The sequence below is a fragment of the Rattus norvegicus genome, chromosome 18 (assembly GCF_036323735.1).
Source record: "Rattus norvegicus strain BN/NHsdMcwi chromosome 18, GRCr8, whole genome shotgun sequence".
Lineage (NCBI taxonomy): Eukaryota > Metazoa > Chordata > Mammalia > Rodentia > Muridae > Rattus > Rattus norvegicus.
Genome location: NC_086036.1, coordinates 61,395,533 through 61,416,850, shown reverse-complemented (window position 1 = coordinate 61,416,850; position 21,318 = coordinate 61,395,533). Strand labels below are relative to the sequence as shown.

General features: G+C 48.3%; 1 protein-coding gene across 22 annotated transcripts in view; it reads right to left on the bottom strand.

Moving 5' to 3' along the window:
- Zfp532 (zinc finger protein 532) overlaps positions 1-21,318 on the bottom strand; it is a 123,570-nt gene that overhangs the window by 56,803 nt on the left and 45,449 nt on the right. For 21 of the 22 annotated variants that reach the window (XR_010059568.1, XM_039096798.2, XM_063277316.1 and 18 more), the window contains one exon: positions 361-2,714. Coding sequence is in view for 21 of the 22 variants with exons in the window: in XM_039096798.2 (XP_038952726.1) it covers positions 361-2,714 (2,354 nt within the window). In the remaining variant the exon portion in view is untranslated. Of the gene's footprint in view, positions 1-360; positions 2,715-5,759; positions 5,782-21,318 lie in introns of those variants that run through there. The other variant, XM_017600947.3, reaches the window with a different exon arrangement.

Sequence of the window (21,318 nt, the reverse complement as noted above, 5' to 3'; positions counted from 1 at the left end):
GGGCACTGGATTTACTGCTAAGTCTCGGACTTCCAATGCCTGAGAATTACTTAACATAAAACAACCAGAGCATACAATCTTCTATCTGGTAGAGAATCACTCTTTTATTTCAGCACTACGCCTATACTATGAAAACCATCTATGAAACCCTTTCCTGCGCTTATACTTACACACACACACACCCACTCTCTCTCTCTCTCTCTCTCTCTCACACACACACACACACACACACACACACACACACACACACACCCCTCTCTCCACGTTAAATGTACCGCCACCCTAAATTCAAGGCATCTGATGGAGCACCCGTGGCTACAGACTCATCACCGAAACACCAAAATGTAAATGATACTCTACTTGTCCACATGTGTCTGCGGCATGCTGGAAATGTGTGGCCAGGGACGTCTCATCCTGGAAGACTTCATTGCACTCCAAACACTTGAGACTGTGTCTACAGAGCTTGGAGGGGTCTTCGTCTAGGGGCATGGCTGGGCTGATGGGTGTGCTTGGAGGAGCTGAGATAACCGCCCCGGTTAGGCCAGGCTGTACTTTGGCGACAGTGTGTGTGGCAGCTCCCACCGAGCTCGGCAGAGTGGAAGCAGCAGTATTGCTGGACGGAGACACTATCATCTGGTCTGCTGGGACTGGTTTTAGGATTAAGTGGGAGCACTGCATCACCACGCCTTTCTCCTTATGCCCTCGGGCGTGGGAAAGGAGGCTGCACTTGTTGTAAAAAACAAGGTTCTTCGTACAGTGGTTGCACGTCACTTCGATGCGCACGCTGCGCCTGTCGTAGTGCTGGCTCAGGCTCTTTTCCAGGGCGAAGGAGTCCCCGCACTCCAAGCACTTGTACCCGCGCATCGGTAACGTGATCCCGGCACTGGCGGGAGGACTGAGGTTCGGGATGTAAACAGGGACTGGGTTGACGCTGCTCAGCACCTTGTTGAAAGCTTCCACCACAGAACTCTGCAAGGAGGACACCACCTGGACCCGGGACACCTTCTTGGGTGGCTGCGCGGCCGCGGCATTGAGTATTGCCTGCTTTATTTGCTGCTGAGGTTTGGTGAGCACTTGGCGGAGTTCAGAGGTGGCCTGGGCACCCTGAGGCAGGAGGTTAAGGTTGGCAAGGTGCACAGTCTTTGGCACGAGTTTGGCATTGGCCAGACTGGAGGCCGGCACCACAACGGTTTGCTGCTGGATGGCATTGGCAGCTTTGATGATGGCACTGCTGGCGCTCTGAACAGAGGCAGCCGAGATGACCGTGGCTTTCACCGTTGTGTTGTTAGCCAGCTTCAGGTTGATGACTTGAGACCCTGCTGTCTTGACGGCAGACACAGGAAGAAAAGCTGTAGCCACGGGCTTGATGGTTACCTGTTTGGGAGTCAGCTCTGCAGAGGAAACCGCACTGGTAACCATGGCTGTCGGCAGAGGTGCCCTGGGGGGTGAGGAGAGGACCGCAGCTGATGCTGAAGATGACAGAAGTGACGTCACAGACGCCATCACGGACGCTGCCTGCTCAGAAGGCTTCTTCCCAGAGTCCAGATCCACTTCTGGCAGTACTCTGGTCACTGTCCTCTTGATCTCCCCAGATGATGTCTTGATGGTCTTGATGCGGACTTTGGGGATAGCTGGGGTAGACCCCACAGGAGAGGATGGGGACCCTTTGCTGCTGTTCTCACTGGATACGCTCCTGGGACTATCTGACGGCTTCAGAGAGGCCTTCTTGGTGCCATCGATGAGATTCTGGGATTCCGGAGACTTGTCAGCGGCTTTGGGACTGTCATTCACTTCTTTTGGTAGTGGAGATGCTTCCCTGGAATTGGCCACAGGCTCTTTGCAGGAGTCAGATGCAGCCTTTTTCGCACTCAGAGCCGCAATGGCGGCTATGCACGACGAGAGCTTGGAGGACGACTTTGTTTTGGAAGATGTGGCAGCAGCAATGGCAGGGTCGTTCTTCTCGGAGCTCGGCTTCCCATCCAGGACCCTGCTTTCAAGCATCTTCTCAGAGTTCTCCTTCAACTTATCCTCTGCTTTTCTGACCTTAAACGGCTCATAGACACTCAGGGTTATGGAATTGCTTTCTGCTTCTCTCTTGACTTTGTTTTTATCTGCATGACCTGATGCAGAGACTCCAGTCTTGCTTGTGTTTTCCCCTCCAAGTGCCTTCAGTTTGTCGAAGTCCTGCTGGGGAGCGGAGCCCGTCAGCACATTTGATCTGAAATTGGCCCTCGTCTCCTCCTTATCAGGTGGGTCATCCACCTCTATTTTCTCATCATCCTCAAACTCCTCGGCGCTGGAGATGGGGCTGAACTGGCTGAACGCTGGGTCTTTAAGAGTCACCTCTGAGGCAGGTGTGTCTCCTTTTAAGGACTTGGCTCCATCCTTACCATAGCTGTCAAGAGAGGAGGCCGTGAGAAACCCGTTATGCAAGCCATTGCCTGTGGGATTGTGGCCATCTTTTTCCACTCCCTCAGAGGAGTCGATGTTGCGAACATTCTTCACAATCACACTAACGCCAACATCTGAGGATGATGGTGTGTGAGAGTCGTCATCCACGTGAGCATTCTGCTTAATGTGGCTTTCGTGGTCATCGTGCCCAGACTCAATGGCTGCTTTAGGATCAACCATATCTGGTATGTCAAACGCTGCCAAGAGGTCATCAAAGTCTGGGGTCTTCATATCCCCCATGGTCATGAATTTGATCAGATGTTCTGTTAGAGGAAGGAAAAAGAATTCCAGAATTAGCACTGATAATGACGTCAGCCCTACTGTGGTGTTCACACTCAACAATTAGCACTCATAATGACGTCAGCCCTACTGTATCATTCACACTAGCTGATTAACACTAATTATAATGTCGGGCCCTACTGAAGCATCCACACTAACAGAGATAAACACCTTGAAAGTGTGCAAGGCCGAAAGTCCACTGTGCAGTAACTATGGAAATCTGAGTCAAAGTGATAGGCAAATACGAACCTACCATAGCAGGTCCACAGTCCGGCACAAGACCAGCGTCCTAGCTAAGCAGAAGAGCCCTGGCATAGTTCAGTGTGACATCACCAAAGCTACTGCTGCTAGAGTCATCACAGTGTTTCCATAAAAAGTTCCTTCTCCAAACATTTTCATCCTGATGATGTCTAACTCAATAGCACAAGCTGATAATTTCAGTTACCATCAGATTTGGGATGCTACACTGACAGAAGAATTCAATAAAAACAACTACGGATTTCAAAATCCATCCACAGAAGAATCAATTAGTTATACACACACACACTTACCACAAGGTGTCCACTAAAGTCATCTGGGATGCTTTCTATCTATTCCCTAAGGAAGTCACCCCTCCATCTCTAACCCCTTAGAAGTCACCCCTCCATCTGTAACCCCTAAGGAAGTCACCCCTCCATCTCTAACCCCTAAGGAAGTCACCCCTCCATCTCTAATCCCTAAGAAGTCACCCCTCCATCTCTAACCCCTAAGGAAGTCACCCCTCCATCTCTAATCCCTAAGAAGTCACCCCTCCATCTCTAATCCCTAAGAAGTCACCCCTCCATCTCTAACCCCTAAGGAAGTCACCCCTCCATCTCTAACCCCTAAGGAAGTCATAACCCCTAAGGAAGTCACCCCTCCATCTCTAATCCCTAAGAAGTCACCCCTCCATCTCTAATCCCTAAGAAGTCACCCCTCCATCTCTAACCCCTAAGAAGTCACCCCTCCATCTCTAATCCCTAAGGAAGTCACCCCTCCATCTCTAACCCCTAAGGAAGTCACCCCTCCATATCTAATCCCTAAGAAGTCACCCCTCCATCTCTAATCCCTAAGAAGTCACCCCTCCATCTCTAATGCCTAAGGAAGTCACCCCTCCATATCTAATCCCTAAGAAGTCACCCCTCCATCTCTAACCCCTAAGGAAGTCACCCCTCCATCTCTAACCCCTAAGGAAGTCACCCCTCCATCTCTAACCCCTAAGGAAGTCACCCCTCCATCTCTAACCCCTAAGGAAGTCACCCCTCCATCTCTAACCCCTAAGGAAGTCACCCCTCCATCTTTAATTCCAGCTCTCCTATTGTTGGGGATTTAGCTCAGTGGTAGAGCGCTTGCCTAGGAAGCACAAGGCCCTGGGTTCAGTCCCCAGCTCCGAGGGGGGGGGGAAAAAGAATCGTGGAACCAGCTCTCCTATTGTGTTGAAAAAGAAAAAGTCAAGTATGGCAGCTCACGCCCTTAATCACAGCACTAAGGAAGCAGAGGCAGGAAGATCTCTGAGTTTGGGGCTAGCCTGGTCTGCAGTGTGAGTTCCAGGGCAGCCGGGGCTACACAAAGAATCACTGACTCAGAAGGAAGGAAGGAAGGAAGGAAGGAAGGAAGGAAGGAAGGAAGGAAGGAAGGTGGGAAGGAAGGAAGGAAGGTGGGAGGGAAGGAAGGAAGGAAGGTGGGAAGGAAGGAAGGTGGGAAGGAAGGAAGGAAGGAAGGAAGGAAGGTGGGAAGGAAGGAAGGAAGGAGGGAAGGAAGGAAGGACAGAAGGATGGAAGGAAGGAAGGAGGGAAGGAAGGAAGGAAGGAAGAAAGGTGGGAAGGAAGGAAGGTAGGAAGGAAGGAAGGGTGGATGGAAGGAAGGAAGGAAGGAAGGAAGATGGGAAGGAAGGAAGGAAGGTGGGAAGGAAGGAAGGATGGAAGGAAGGAAGGAAGGAAGGTGGGAAGGAAGGAAGGAAGGTGGGAAGGAAAGAAGGAAAAAAGGAAGGTGGGAAGGAAGGAAGGTGGGAAGGAAGGAAGGATGGAAGGAAGGAAGGAAGGATGGAAGGAAGGAAGGAAGGTGGGAAGGAAGGACAAAAGGATGGAAGGAAGGAAGGAAGGAAGGAAGGAAGGTGGGAAGGAAGGAAGGAAGGTGGGAAGGAAGGAAGGAAGGAGGGAAGGAAGGAAGGAAGGATGGAAGGAAGGAAGGAGGGAAGGAAGGATGGAAGGAAGGTGGGAAGGAAGGAGGGAAGGAAGGAAGGAAGGAAGGAGGGAAGGAAGGAAGGACAGAAGGATGGAAGGAAGGAAGGAGGGAAGGAAGGAAGGTGGGAAGGAAGGAAGGAGGGAAGGTGGGAAGGAAGGAAGGTGGGAAGGAAGGAAGGAAGGAAGGAAGGAAGGAAGGTGGGAAGGAAGGAAGGAAAATTGACTGACTCTGGGGTAGGATGGAGTTTTAGGAAAATAAAATAAGTAAAGCCATTACCAGAAATGAAAGCTATGCAAGTCCACTCAGTGCTGGAGTCTTCCTCTACGAAACCCCCGCAACCCTCTGGCAGAGAATAAAGACAGAGGGGACAGGAGAGGCACGCCCATCTCTGCACCTGGATGGTTCCACCTGGGCTGTTATTTTCTGGAATAGTCCCTGTGTGTCCCAGCGCTCCCATCCTCTTCACATCATAAATGCTAAGGAACAAACAAGCCCCAAAGCAGGGTCACAGGTCTTGTCTGGGCTCAGATCTGCCACTCACCAGCTCTAGAATGCCAGGAGGAAAGGAAGTAACAGATTTTACTTTGGACTTGGTGCATCCTTCAGCGGTGAAGGGAGGCAGCCAAGAAGAGAAGGAAATATGGACGGAAGAGCATGGAAGCAGGAAGAGAGGAGGTGAAAGGGAGTGGCCCTGAGGCTGACTGGGAACTTAGTCGGCCCAGAGGACTCGTAAGCAGACAGCCCTGGACTGTCCGCTCTTCAGGACTCCCTGCTGGTCTGAGACGCTGACTCCACATTTCATATTTTATATTTAACATTTTTCTTACAATCTATAAAAGGTTGAAGATGAGGTGCACATCCAAATCTTCGGATCAAGGTAAAAAGCAACCCAGATGAGAGTGGACACACACAGGACACCCATACAGGCCTCAGGCGCAGCATGGCCTCTCAATATATTACCGCTGAGACTTCGGGGACATGATTGCTGAAGAGGAGAAAAATACAAGTTCAACAGATGTGGAATCATAAGCCACCGAGTCACACACAGAGCTGGGAAAGAGGCAGGGATTTGTCCCGGTGGTCTCCTCTCCTTGGAAGCAAACTCTGGTCACTACATTTTCTACTGCTGACCCAGACAACAACCTGAAAGGCTGCACCCAAGAAATAAGACTCAATCTCAAAGTGAGGCTGACGTTAAAGGGTCTCTAAGAGATCATCCACAGATGAAGTGGATGTGACTTTCTTTTTAAAAATGGTATTGAGCATTCAAACTGTAAAATGGAGGGACTGGGAAACAATCTACCGGCTATTACAGTCACATAAAAGAATCCCCCCCACTTCAGAATGACACCTCTATCTCCAAGCTCCACACTGCTGATGTGAACCAAACACCCATAATGAAGCTGTACCGCTGAAGGGGCTGTGTCTAGCACAAACTAGGCAACTGCATGTTTTATCGCTCTCTCTTTTTTGAAAGCCCAGAATGTGGAATCAGGCTGAGGTGCAGTTCCGGGGTAGCGTACTATGCTTGATTCTAGAACCATAAACCAGCTCTTTCACCCACGCCTTGGTTGAAAGGCAGATCTTTGAAAGATCCAAAAGCTGAGAACCGGGTTTAGTCAGCCCCAGTCCTATCAGGGCCCTGAGAACTCTAGGCTTTCTTCACAGGAACACGAGATTTGTGTCTCAGCCTCTCTTTATGATGATGTAATCAAAAGACATCACAGTCACACACTATCCATTAGAGGGCAATCAACTCAGAAACAACAGCAGCAGGAAATATTTCAAATACTCACTGGGTTAAAGGCCAAGGACAGAAAACTCACAAGAAACAAAAGGTCGCCAGAGAAGCCAGCCCTGTGTGACACTCAGAGGCGCTGCTGCAGGTGTTCTTAACCGGTCATTCCCTGCCTCATACTCCACAGGGCCAGACCCACTAGTCATCAACAGCTGGTCATTGACGGCTTATTGACCCCCATGCTTTCCTGCATGCTAGACTCAAGCAAGGCTAAATTCAGACAGCTTAGCAAGAACGGTATAGTCAGTCAGCCTGCAACACACATCCCTGGCAGGCACAGGCCGCCTGGTCTCATTGGGACCTAGCCACGCTACTCTAGCTACAGACAGTTCACCCTCTTTTCCTGGGAGCAGTATGAGAACCCAAGGAGAAACCGTGGTGCATTTCTCAGACTTAAAGGTTAGTTAGCAAAGGTTCACCTTCAGGAAGCCTGATGCTAAGGTAAAAATGCAAAGCAAGGGCCGCACAACTGACAACTGACAGCGCAGCCCGACCTGAAACCGGAGAGGCCTGCGGCCGGGCAGACGCACCGCTCGGGTTGTATAACTAATGTAATAAATGCCGCTCAGTAACTTCACACCTCTCTTCTGGTTCATAGAAATGTTTCCCATACCCACAATCACTCGTCCCTGTGCCTTGACCTTTTCTGCACTGCAAGACAAAGCGAATGGCCGCTCAGAGGGGAAGTCAGAGGGGAAGACGAGGTCTATCGCAGACTCCTTCATTTTCACCCCCACTCCTTAGCATCACCATCTTAGAAATGCATTCTTTTGTTTAAAGTTATTTTTTAAAATCTCAACCTTTTTAACTACTACATCTGTGTGTGTGTGTGTGTGTGTGTATGTAAGAGAGAGAGAGAGAGAGAGAGAGAGAGAGAGAGAGAGAGCGTGAGCGTATGTGCCTACATACTCGAGTGCATGTGTCTGTGGCATAAAAAGACAACTTTTGGGAGTCAGTTCTCGCCTTCCACCGTGCATCCCAGGAATCGAACTCACGTTGTCGGGTTAGGCAGGTGCCTTTATTTACCCTCAACAGCGCTTGGTCTTCTTTTAAAAGTTAATATAGGAGGGGCTGGAGAGATGGTTAAGACGACTGGCTGCCCTTCTAGAAGACCCAGGTTCAATTCCAAGCACCTAAATTGTAGCACAAAACTGTCTATAACTTTAGTTCCAGGGATTCTGACCCCCCTCACACAGGCACGCATGAAGGCCAAACACATAAATGTACATTTAAAAATTTTTATAAGAAAAGTTAATATAGGAGCTGAAGAAATGGCTTGGATTAGGAGCACTTGCTGGTCTTGGGGAAAACCTGAGATTTTGGTTCCCAGTACACACTTGGTAGCTCAAGTCCAAGGGATCCTACACCCTCTTCCTACCTCCACAGGTAACAGGCTTGCACACAGCACACACACATACACAGGCAAACACTCGGACATAAAACTTAAAAAAAAACTAAAAGAAAAAGTTCCCACAGAACTGTCTCACTTTGACTTCCTGGCTCTCAACAGTTTGAGTTCGCAAACAGAATGAGCTAATTATCCTACTTTATATTCCACTTCTAACTTTATAAAATGCATCTTCCTTTAAGAGACCAGCAGTCAGGCTGGACATGGGGTCCACTCCTTTAATCCCAGCACTCTGGAGGCAGAGGCATGCGGGTATCTGTGAGCTCAAGGCCAGCCTGGTCTACAGAGTGAGTCTAAGCCAGAGTCACATAGCGAAACCCTGTCTCAAAAAACAAATAAAACAAACAAACAAACAAACAAACAAATAAGCAAAAAGAGTAATAGTCATTCATGAATACCCACAGTTTGCTAATGGCAGTGTACTTAATGTATATTGCCAAGAGAAAAATGGTAGGCCGGTTTACATTTTAAAAAAGGAAAGAACTTAAAGTCTGCCCAATAGCCACTCTGCTTCTTCCTGTGACAGACAACATGCTTCCTTTCCTACTAAATAAAGCCTTTAGAATCACAGGAACATCTCCCATCTTTGTTGGTACAAGTTAAGAGCCATCAAGTCAAGAGAAAAACTTCAGAAAACCTGCTTATCCCTTGATCATACTTCTTAAACTTTACAATAAAAAGCTGCTCAATAAAAAATTAAAACAAAAACTATTTTGCTTGCTTTACAATGGCCACCTAGAAAAAGTGTTCAAAGAGCACATGGTACATCCTTACAATCCTGTCACACAGGCACGAGATCAGATCAAGGCCAGCCAGCTGAGTACAAGAGACCCAGGCTCAAAGCAAAGCGATTTACTCACTCCCTGCACCTCAGAACTTGTGAGGCAGAAGCAGGTGGATGTCTGTGAGTTCCAGGCCACCAGGGTTATGTCGTGAGACCCTATCTCAAAAAAAAAAAAGGAATCAAAGGGAAGAAGAGCAAAGGGAAGCGCTCGTGCAGGAGTTGGGGTGGGGCAGCTAGATGACACACCAATGTCCAGGGGCTCAGAATATCCTGCTCTAAATCAAAATTCTACTAGCTCTATGGGGGAAAATGCAGGCCTAAATCCAGCCGCATCTCTACCTTTAATATAAACCCGACAGGAGCTAGGGAAGTGACTCGATGAGTACAGAGCCTAGATCCAACGTGGCAGAAGAGCAGCATTTGCAAGCTGTCCTCTGACCTCCATGTGTGTGCCACGGCATGTGTGTGCCCCTGAGAGAGCAAGTTAGCCTGAACAGTGAAGATGCATCTGATTGATTACCCACAGAATAAAGGAAATTACACTCTCATTGATAAGAATCAGTGAACGCCGGAAGCCATAACAGTAGGGGTGTTTTAAGGCAAATGCATTGACCACTGAGCATCTCCGGTTCTGCAAACCCCGTATAGCAACTGTGAACACAGGCAATGCTTTCTTGGCACTGTTTGTAACAGTGTGTGGTCGTGATGTTTCTATTTCACTAAATTCCCAAAGCAACTAAATTAGACTAACTGACTCAACACATGGCTCTATCGCTCTCTCTCCTCAGCATGTAAAATGTTCTTAACAGCACATGCTTATATTCCACAAGGTTTCAAATTTACCTAATTCCTCCCAAACCTGCATCCTGTATGCCCTTCCCTTCTCCCACTCCGCCATGAGAAAACTTTAGCTGTCCCTCCACCGCCAACTTCTTTTCACTTGAAGATTTTCAGAGATAACCAACACACGGCAAGTCTTCAACCAAAAGAAGGAAATGATGCCTTAACTCCAGCCACTCTCTTGCTTCTATTTGACTTCAACCCAACAGTTCATCTAGGAAAAGAACCTTCTCACTCGCCTTCATCCCCAGTACCAAGTCAGTGAGGTCCCACATATGCCTCTGCTGCCATCTGGGAAAGCACACAGCACTAGCTGCCCCAGGCAGTGTGCCTGTGCTCTCTTTCTTAGTCACAATATTCCTGATTTAAACCTAACAGACATCATCTTCAAATTGCTTCTGGAAACATACACAAGGGGCTGCTCACTGAAGCTGTCCAGTTAGTCACGTCCTTGGGAAACACAGGCATACACCCATTCCAAGCCCTTTCCTGCTGTTAATCTACACTTTCCCTCACAGCTCCACAAACCAGACCTGCCCTACCCATTCTTCAGGGAACAGCAATGAAAACGCCTTCCACAGAAGCAGAGGCCCACACAAACCTTAGCCCTGTCCCCAGAGCTCACCAATGCTGGCCCCACTTGCCCTCCTAAAGGGCTCTCCCCTCCTCCACGGGTGCTAGGGCTCAAAGGGAAGCACAGGCTGATGCAGCCTCCTGTGCTCTTTCCAGCAGCTGGGTGACGCTCCAGGAGAGAAAGGCCACATCCTTTCTATCTTCCTTATTATCGGATCCTGCCTTGGAATAAAGGGTGTTTCTAATCTTGCCCTTTACAGGCTCTACCTCAAATAGTCACCAGGCAAGAACTCTCCCAGCCACTTCCTGCTTCTCATGTCAAAGGGTGTCTGTCCTTCTGTGCCTGGTCTTGCTGGTCAGTCCTCCAGTGAACCTTGCCCCTTTTCTATCACCAGGCCAGCCGGCAAAGAGAGCCCCTGACAACTCAGGAGATGTTCCCTCGTCCTGTGTCCTACTGTCATGCTGCCTCTATGGCTCAACCTCCACACAGGTAAACCCCACACAACTTCCCAGCCATTGGCAATACACTTTCCAGAAAACCCAGTGTAAGAGAATTGAGAGGAGAAAATGACAAAATTGCTTTGTATCACAACAATGGAAACAGGCTTCTGTACAGCAGGAAAGAGCTTGGAAAGGGCTTTGTTTGCTTGTTTGTATAGGGTTTTTCTGTATAGTTCTATCTGTCCTGAAACTCTGCTGGCCTTGGATTCAGAGATCCACTTGCCTTGGCCTCCCTAGTGCTGGGATTAAAGCATATACCACAAAGCCCGTTCCTAATCAGTCCTGTTTTGTTTTGTTTTAATTTGCAAAATTTAAAAAAAAAGGAAAAGAAAAAAGGAAAAGACTAAGAGTGAGCAGGAGAGGGGCTGGGGATTTAGCTCAGTGGTAGAGCGCTTACCTAGGAAGCGCAAGGCCCTGGGTTCGGTCCCCAGCTCTGAAAAAAAGAACCAAAAAAAAAAAAAAAAGAGTGAGCAGGAGAGGAAAACTAACCAGATCAGAAGCAAATGCCAAGACCACAGTAGAGTGATCAAGTCACTTGGAAACCAAATCCTAGCATACACTAGGAGGCTTAAAGAGCACCCAGCATAGGTGCTGTCCCTGGGTGCTGGAACCTAGTGCAGTCGGCTGGGGTACAGTTGGCAGGACGACACATGACATTCTTCTGCTGTTACTAAATGTATTATAATTACTACAAGACCCTTTAGGGAAAACTGAGAAAATGGTACAATGGAAACTACTGTTTTTACAACTTTTCTGTAAGTAAAAAGTGTTTAACCGTTAAATATTAAAAAACAAAAATCCCAGCTTGCAAGGATCTGAAGCAGGACTGCAAACCCAAAGCCAGCCTGAGCTACAGAGCCAGACCGTATCTACCTCAGACGGGAAGCTCCAAGCTGTGTGATCTGGCTGCACCACACACTATGACAGCTGCTGACTAGAGTGGTCCCCTAACCCCTCCCTGAGCAAACCTGTGTTCAGCAGACTTTAGATCATTGTGACAAAGACAGGAAGACTTACTTCTGCACACAGTGTTTCAGTCCACGGTTGTGGACTCCATTCTTTACAGGTCCTCAGTGAGACGCTGGAAGGGGCTACTTACCTGGTGGTGTCTAGGCAGCAGTGGAGAGAGACCCTGTACTGATGGCCCCCCTTTCCGCTTCTCATGATACACAAGACGCTGCTGCCCACACTCAGGATGGATACCCCATGTTTAGTCCTCTTTGGAAATTCCCCCACACCCAGACACACCAGAGGATCCTAGGCACTTCTCAAACCCAGTGACACCAGCCATCAAAACAGCATCACAATCCACTTCTTGACAGTTGTGATCAAATGCATCCTATCACAGAACACAGTTTGTACATTCCTAACCTGTAAACTCAAAATCTTTAATGCTCTCAACCCAAACCATCTGGGCATCATGCACACACTGAGAGCTTTTATGGATTTCTGCAATTGGGGGCTGTTTTGTTTTATTTTGTTTTGTTTTGTTTTGTTTTGTTTTGTTTTGTTTGAGACAGGGTTTCTCTGTGTAGCCCTGGCTGGGTTGGAACTTGCTCAGTAGGCCAGGCTGGCCTGAAACTCATGGAGGTCTGCCTGCCTCTGCCCTCCCCTCTCCCAAATACTGGGATTAAAGGCATGCACCACCACTGCCCAGAACAATTTGGGGATTTTAAGGTTAGACTCAAGTGCTGGAGGATTCATGTCCACGTAGTAACAGAAACTTCAGGACTCGCCCAGGCTGGCTGGCTGGAGGTACTATTTGGAGGTGATGGAAACCCCAGGAGGTGGGACTAGCTGGAGAACTAGGTCATTGAGGTGAGTCCTTGAGGACACTGATTGCCTCTTCCCCCCCTCCCCATGCCTCCTGCCATGACATTCTTCCTCATGGCAAGACCAAAGTCATAGATAGGGCCATGGACAGAAAAACCTTTTAAACCAGGAGCCAAGGTAAGCCCTGTCCCTATTAAGTCAAATCTCTCGTGTATTTCATCACAGCAAAGCTGGCTAGCCTGAGCATTCAATCAAGCACAGTTCATGCGAGTATCACAGAACCCAAGGGGTTCCAGGGTCTGAAACATGCCTGATGGGGTTGGGGATTTAGCTCAGTGGTAGAGCGCTCGCCTAGCAAGGCCCTGGGTTCGGTCCCCAGCTCCGAGAGAAAAAAAAAAAAAAAAAAGAGCCAAAGTGAAACATGCCTGATGCCAAATATCTGAGATAGAGATACTCAATTTACAACACAGAGCTACTGCAAGCATCTCCCAGTTTAGAAAAGAACTGGTAGAGCAATACCTAGCATTGGGGGTGGGGAGGGGCTGGTGTGACCTCCAGTGCCACTGAAAAGACCACGAATAATGATGCAGTGTGCACGCTCACATTCCTGTTCTCTGCTCCCTTGCCCTTGTTATTACTGCCCCTCATCTTCCTGGCTGCTTATAGCCTTTCTGTAGAATTACACCTTCAAGTAAGGCTTTCCTCTTGTAGCCTCCCACCACTGCCAGGGCCTGCTTAGCTTTCCTAACTTCCTGGAAGCTTCCTCTTCTCCCTCTTAAGGGTCTGTTCAGCCCCTTTGGCCACCTCTCCTTGTTCAGAGGCAACCTCAGCAACCTGCACCATCACTGTGACGGTCACGATCACATAGACACTCGCGCCTTTCCCTGGCCAGCCCTGGGATCACAGAGACACTCACACCTTTCCGTGGCCAGCCCTGGTTCTACCTGAGAGCCATTCTACCCACTGCCAGTTTGACATTACACCAGGCTCTCCCACTTACGTCAGCACTCTGTGTATCCAAAACCTGAGCCTCCCTCAAGCCCTACTTGTGCTTCGCCAGGGACATTTTCCTTCTTAGGGTAGCAGTGAACCCTCGGGCAGGCTCTCGGGAACAAGCATGCATGGCTGTGCTTCTGCAGGATGCTTCGAGGTTTGCACAAGGACACTGAGATCTACAAGAGCGATGCTCAGTTTTTCTGAGTTCATCAGCTTCCATTCAGAACCTCTATTATGCCCCTGAGCGTTACAAATCTCCCTGAGAGGACCGCACTGTCAGTCAAACAGCAGACCCTTAAGCACAAACCCTAAAATGACTCCAAAGAGGCTACAAAATTTTCTGCTGCCGCTGGCACGTGCCGGTTATGTTCAGTGCATAGTGAACCCCAATTTACAAACACCGATTTACTAACGCCAAAGGCCACAAAGCATGCATTGTATTTCCATTTCTATATGATTATTTAAGACTGGCAAGATGGCTCAGTGAGCAGCGCCCTGCAAGCCTGAGGACTTGAGTCCTACGCCCAGACCTTACCCACATGGTGGGAGAGAGAACCAAATCCTGCAGATCTTCCTCAGACCTCCACACACAGTGTGCCCACTCAGAAACACAAAAAGTGAGTAAACCAGTGTAATTCTTTCAACGGTCCCCTCTTTGCATTGGCTTCCTAGCTACAGGATTATCTGTTTGGGGAGCATGAGTGATGTCTTTCCTGTTTGCTTATTGTGTGGTTCAATAAAGCTTCTAGTCTGTACCACATTTACTACATTAATATGGTCGTCAGGATCTACAGACAAACCCTAGGATTGGGACTGAATATTCAGGGGACCCAGAATATTGCAGCTACTAAGACAGCAGGCAGGTGTGTAAGATTCCCTTCCAGTACCCTCTTACTCCTTAACTTCCTGACCAACATTTTTTACTTAAGAAATAAAGTTTTTTTTTTAAAAGCTTTGGGTAAGCTGGGCAGGGCAGCCCACACTACAACCCCAGAGGCTTAGGCTGAGTGAAAGGTCAAAGCTAACCTGGGCCCCTGAGAAGGCTCTGTCCCTAAACAAGTAACTAAACAAACATGGAGGGAGCTGAAAAGACGGCTCAGAGGTTACAAAGAGGCTGCTCTTACACGGCAGCTAATCTTAGATGGATTCAGAGGATCCAGCTTCCCCAGGCTCCAGGCACAGACACGGTACACAGTGTGGACAAACACATCAAGTAAAATAAGCCACAGGGAAATAGTACGCATTTTAAAGAGATGGACTAATGGTCTTTGAAACAATCTTAAGGATCAAACACATGCAACAAGACAGGAAACAGAAAAGTCAAATAATAAGGACAATGGTCAGACTACTCCAAAAGGCTGTTCCTCTTTTTATCCATCCTTTGACCACAGAAAGACCCAGGTCACATTCTAGACCATGATGTGATGTCTGGTCAGATATCTCTCTGCCTTTCAGCAAAAAAAAGGAAGGAGGCTGCAGACATCGTCTTCACGTGGGGAGATTGGAACTGAGGGCCAGGGGAGCGTCCACGGGAGCCTCGGCACAGACCAGAGATCAAGGTCAGAACACAAAGGACCAGGCTGCCAAGCAAACCAGAAAAGGGAAGAAAGAGCTCTGCACTGCAGAGCTCCAATCTCTGCGGCCCCTAAACTATGACGTAACCACAAATTTACAGAGCCATAGCCCTTCAGAACACACAAGCAGTCCTCAAGCTACAGCAACAGGCACCCATAGGTCCAGAGACATATATGCAGGAAAAATACATTTTAAAAGGCACTTAAACCCACCACCACCTCGCAAATACAGAAGCTTCCACGGGGGATACAGACACAACAGCAACTGGGGCCACACTGAACGGCAGCCCACGTATGCAATAAGGAGCCTCGGGCCACAGGATGTAAGTGAATGAAAAAGGACAGTGAGAGAAGTAAATGGGAGCAAGACAGGTTGAAAGGTCACAAGGTTGAAAGGCTCGCTGTGCAAGCCTGGCGGGCTGATTGTGTTCATCGCCTCGATCCCACTCACGGTGGAACAGCGAGCTGACTCCTAAACTGTTCTCTGCAGTCCTCTGACCTCATGCGTGCTCCCCACATCCCACCATCCCAGTGCACATCATGCTCACGAACACTAACCACTCCTTTAAAGTTATCTCCTGTGCAGAATAACAAACCTGTGAAATAAACCTAGGCTCCATACCCGACACTGAAACGTAAAAACAAAACGACAGCATGGAGCCTTTAACACTGCAGTCAGGACTGCAATCAGGAAGCAGAGGCATCACTGCTGTGAGTTCAAGGCCAGCCTGGTCTACAAACCAAGTTCCAGGCTAGCCAGCGCTACACAGTGAGACCTTGTCTCAAAGACAAAACAAAATGAAACAAAACAAAACAAAACAAAAAAACCCATAATGAAACCCATTCTACTGACTGGTTTTGTCACCTTGACACAAGCTGGAGTTATCACAGAGAAAGGAGCCTCAGTTGTGGAAATGCCTCCATGAGATCCAGCTGTAAGGCATTTTCTCAATTAGTGATCAAGTGGGGGAGGATCCAGCCCATTGTGGGTGGTGCCATCCCTGGGCTGGTGGTCCTGGGTTCTATAAGACAGCAAGCTGAGCAAGCCAGGGGAAGCAAGCCAGTAAGTAACATCCCTCCATGGCCTCTGCATCAGCTCCTGCTTCCTGACCTGCTTGAGTTCCAGTCCTGACTTCTTTGGTGGTGAACAGCAATGTGGAAGTGTGAGCTGAATAAACCCTTTCCTCCCCGACTTGCTTCTTGGTCATGATGTTTGTGCAGGAATAGAAACCCTGACTCAGACATCCATTTATGGAAAGCCTTTAAATAACTTTTCAGTAACCTTACACAGAGTCCAGTACAGAGCTGGTTGGGGGTGGGGTTTACAGTGGAAGCGCCTGTCAACACTATCTTGCGAGGTGACCAAGGTCAACATTTAAACAGGACAAGTCATGTTTACAGTGTGTCCTTTTGCTACAGTGGCACATTATCTCCCAGAAGCACAGTCTAGCCTAAGCATCAGAAATGCCAACCAAGACACTCACAAAATCCCTGACCATTCCTCAAAACTGCCAGCCATCAAAATTGGTCAAACCAGAAAAAGTCAAAGCCCAGAGACGGGAGATCAGATGGCTCCGGGAACAAAAAGGACATGAGGTTTAAAAAGGAATCCAGAGACAGCATGAGCTTCGGTTAACACTTAAGTAATATGGATGTTATAAATACTCAGGACACAGAGCTCTAGGCAGAGCAAAGATAAACCACAACCTTCTTCCCCAAAGGTAGGCAAGACGTGGAGATAAGCAGTCACATCGAAAGCCAGGCAGGGCTGTGCTGTATGTGTCTGTAATGCAATGGTGGAGACATGGATCACCAGGTCATAGCAGCCTTGATAAATACAGAGAGAGTTCAAGGTCGGCTGGTGCACCAGGAGACCTTGTCTTCTCAAAAGATTAAGGAAGTGGGTTCGGTCCCCAGCTCCGGAAAAAAACAAAACAAAACAAAAAAAAAAAAAAAAGATTAAGGAAGGCAGGTATGGTGGTATACAGCTTTAAACCCAGCACTCCAGAAGGAAGGGGCAGGGTGATCTTTGTGAGTTTGAGGCTACGCAGGTCTATATAGCAAGTTCCAGGACAGCCAGGGACTCAGCTACACAGAGAGTCCCTGCCTTTAAAAAGAAGCAGAAGGCCCCAGACTGGAGAGGTGGCTGCGGTTATGAGTTCTGGCCGTTCTTTCAAGAGACCAGGATTTCATCCCCAACAACCAAATGGTGGCTCACAATTGTCTGTAGACAACTTCAGTCCCTGGGGATCAGATAGCCCATTCAGGTCTCCTCAGGTACCAAGTACACACATAATTCATAGACACAGATGCAGGCAAGATGCCCCCCCACACACACACACACAATTTAAAACTAAGGGAAGGGTGGGAAGAAGGTGGAAGAGGAAAGGGTGAGGGGAAAAGAGACAATGAGAAACTGATTCCTAAACTGTTTGAACAGCTGATTAATTTGCATCTCATCCCCTTATCAATATATATGCTAATGTCTTCTGAAGGTCAGAAACAGGAGGATCCCGAGCTCCTTTCTTATTCCTGAAACCCTAAAAATAACATTAAAACTACTTTTAAAGTATAAACGAGAGATTCGAAAGATGGCTCAGAGGTTACGAGCACTGGCTGCTCTTCAGAGGTCCTGAGTTCAATTCCCAGCAACCACGTGGTGGCTCACAGCCATCTTAGCTGTAGTTGCAGGGAATCAGAAGTCCTCTTCTGGCCTCCAAAGGCACCACAAACATGGTACACAGACATACCCGTATGCAAAATACTTAGACCAAAAAAATCTTTTTAAGATATAAACAAAGCTGGGTGTGGTAGCACGTTCCTTTAATCCCAGCATTTAGGAGTTAGAAGGTAGACCTTAGCGAGTTCAAGGTCATCCTGGTCTGTCAGCAGAGTTACATAATGAGAACTGGTTTCCAAAATATATATAACAATAATTATGGGGCTAAGGATGTAGCTCAGGGTGTAGCACTTAGCTAATATGGATGAGGTTCTATCACCAGCATCACAAGACATAAAAATAACTTTTTAAATAGCAGGTGCTTAGGAGCAGGGCCTTGGGAGGAGCAGCTGTGAAAGGTGCAGGTTTGCCAGCTGCTGCTGCTGCTGCTGCTGGTAGTGGTGGTGGTGGCGGCGGCCAGCACACGCCTTTAATCCCAGCACTCTTAATCCCTGTCAGAGGCTGGCGGGGCTGTGAGTTCAAGGCAGCCTGTCCTACAGACTGGGTTCCAGGAAAGCCAGGGCTACACAAAGCACAGATTTTCTTCATGAGGTGATCGTGAAAACGTCCTAATCTTGACAGTAGTGACGAAGAGTGTGCTGTAAACCAGTCAGTGCACACTCTGAATGGGTCGTTGAGCACCTTGTGAGCTGCGTCTCCGCAGGCGTTACTGAGGTACGTTCTAGGTGCTGAAGAACATGCCAATAAAAATGGCGTCACGAGCAAGTGAGTCACGGGAGAAGTCTGGGAAGAGGTCAGGAAGCAGCAGCTGCTTCCACAGGACCACAAGCTTCACGATGGCCAGAGCTCAGGGACACTGCACAAGTGAAGGATGCAGAGTCCTTGGTCTCCCAGATAGAGACCCCAAGGCCTCAGAGTCAACGAAGTAAAAGAAACCATGGAAGAAGTGACAGGGCTCAGATCTGGGGTGCAGGGCAGCGAATGGCCTAAGCAGTCCATTCCTGCACCCAAGCAGAGAGAAGACAGGAGGACCTCTTTCTGTCCCCAGTGCCAGAGAGGTTCTACAGAGAATCACCATCCATTCTCTCCTCAAAGGCCAAAGCCATGGCAGGAACCTGCAACAGCTCTGGTGATGAGACAGGGTCTCTGGGTAAGAGGGCCCAGCTCCTGGGGAACCACAGAGAAGCCCCCCACCCCAATCCCCCAAGGGCAGGCCTCATCTGCAGGTGTAGCTCCCAGCAGGTTTTCAGAACCCAATCCCAGAAGCTCCATCAACAGGAGAGAGCCTCTAGTGAGAATTAGATGGAAATACATGAAAAGCAAAAAAGGTAGGAAAAAGAAAAAGATTCTCCACAATCCATCAATACCGCACACAACAGTAACCCTGGGGAAAAAGGAAGCCACGAAGGAACCTTCAGAAACAATTACTCATAACTGAATAAAGGGTAAAATGGGGGGGGGTGTTCAGAGAAGCAAGGAAGAGCAAAACAGACTAGTGATTTGAACAAGAGGTCCCCCATAAGCTCTGGCATTTGAATTCTTGAGTCCCTAGCTAATGGCACTGTTTGGGAAGGTTTAGGAGTATGGCCTGGTTGGAAGAAATAGATCTGGGGGCAAGCTTTGAGAGTTTAAAGGACTCATTATTTTGAATTCTTTCTCTGGGTTTCCTGTTTGTACTTTGAGATGAGTCCTTAGCTCTCAGCTTCCAGCTCCAGTCTGCCTGCATTCCACTGTGAAGGTGAGGGACTCATCTTCTGAGCTGTAAGCCCAAAATAAACCTTCCTTTATAGGCTGCCCTGGCCATGCTGTTTTACCACAGCAATAGCAAAGTCAATAACACAGACAAAAACAGACATGAAAACCAACAGTTAAATTCAGCTAACCTCACTTAGAGAATCCCAGAAGGAACAACCTGGAAAGATCATGGGGCCACCAGAGAAAAGGCTGGAGGCCCAGCAACACGAACGTGTCAGATACAGTCTCCATAGTAAGTGTACCCCTTGGTCTTCTGGGTGTCTTGCCCTCTTTATCTGCCCAACCTGACAGCCCTAAAGACACATGGCACAACCTCATTCATCCAGACTTGCCCCCACATAATCGTAAGGGGTGTCTGGGTGTCATCAAGCTGTCCCCACAATAGTCAAACACACACAGACACACTGCCCAGGCAGAGGAATCTCCCACCACACCCCTGCTCTGGAAAATCCATCTGTCTCAAGCTCAAAGACAGGGGCTGTTGTTTTCAGTCTCATTCGAAATATTACCTTTTATTTGTCCAATTTTGTTTTGAGTTTTTTTTTTTTGGGGGGGGTGCTGGCTTGGGGGTTACTTTGTTTAGTTTTGAGGGGGTTTTTTTGGGGGGGACTGGCTTGGGGGTTACTTTGTTTAGTTTTGAGTCTTATTATGAAGCCATGGCTGCCCTGGAGCTCAGTATGTAGACCACGCTTACCTAGGCTTACAGAGAGCCATGTCTCTTGCCTCCAACTGCTAGAATTAAAGGCATGTGTCACCACACCCAGCTTTGTTTTCCTTTTAGAACTTAGTTCAGCAAATGCCAGGTGAAGAGCAAGAGGCCAGTATGCACAGACCACAGCCTCTGTCCTGAACTACAAGAGGAGAACATGGCATCAAGGACCTGAAGTGGTGGCACAGGCCTACTGGGTCTAAGCACCTGGGAGGCAGAAACACAGTAAGACCCAGGGCGGCCCAGTTTATACAGGTTCCAGACCATGCAGAGAGGGCTACAGAGTAAAATCTGTCTGTAAAGAAAGACAGTATGGAAAGGAATGTTTTTTAAGAGAGAAAAGGGAAAGAAGAAAGGAAGAAAAGAAAGAACGAAAGAAGGGAGGGAGGGAAGGTAGGCATGCAGGCCTCCTCAGGCTGGGAACCCCAGCTAACTGAGCTTCAGAACTGCTTCTTTGAAGAAGGCGTTGGCAGTGGGGTGCACGGTGTGGAGGACACGGCCACTGTCCTTGATGAGACTCTAGCTCCAGGCTCCCTGAAAGGCTTGTTCTGCTCAGAGCCCATGGGTCTCTGGTGTCCTCCCACAGTGCACAGCCCTGCTGATCCCTCCACCGGTACAGCTCATGGGACCCCAGGCATGCTTCCCTAGCCTAAGGGCATCGGCGCTTAGACACTGAAAAGAAGGAGCTGCCTGGGAGGAAGACGAGTTCTGGGTGGACACCAGGCCCGGCCAAACACAGTCTGATTTAAACCTTTTAAATATTTAGGCATATGGTATATACCTTTTAAATATTTAAATGTATGTTTTAAATATTTAATTACGGCGTTTAAATATTTAGCCATCTGGCCCCCATTTGTGCTCTTGCCCCAGATGGTAAGAAGACCAAGCTGGCAGGGAGACTTTTGTTATCTATCATTGTTCTGAGTCTTACTTAATGCGCCAGGGCGGAGGAGGTCTCTTATAGGACACACATGGCCAGTAAGAGACAGCAGATG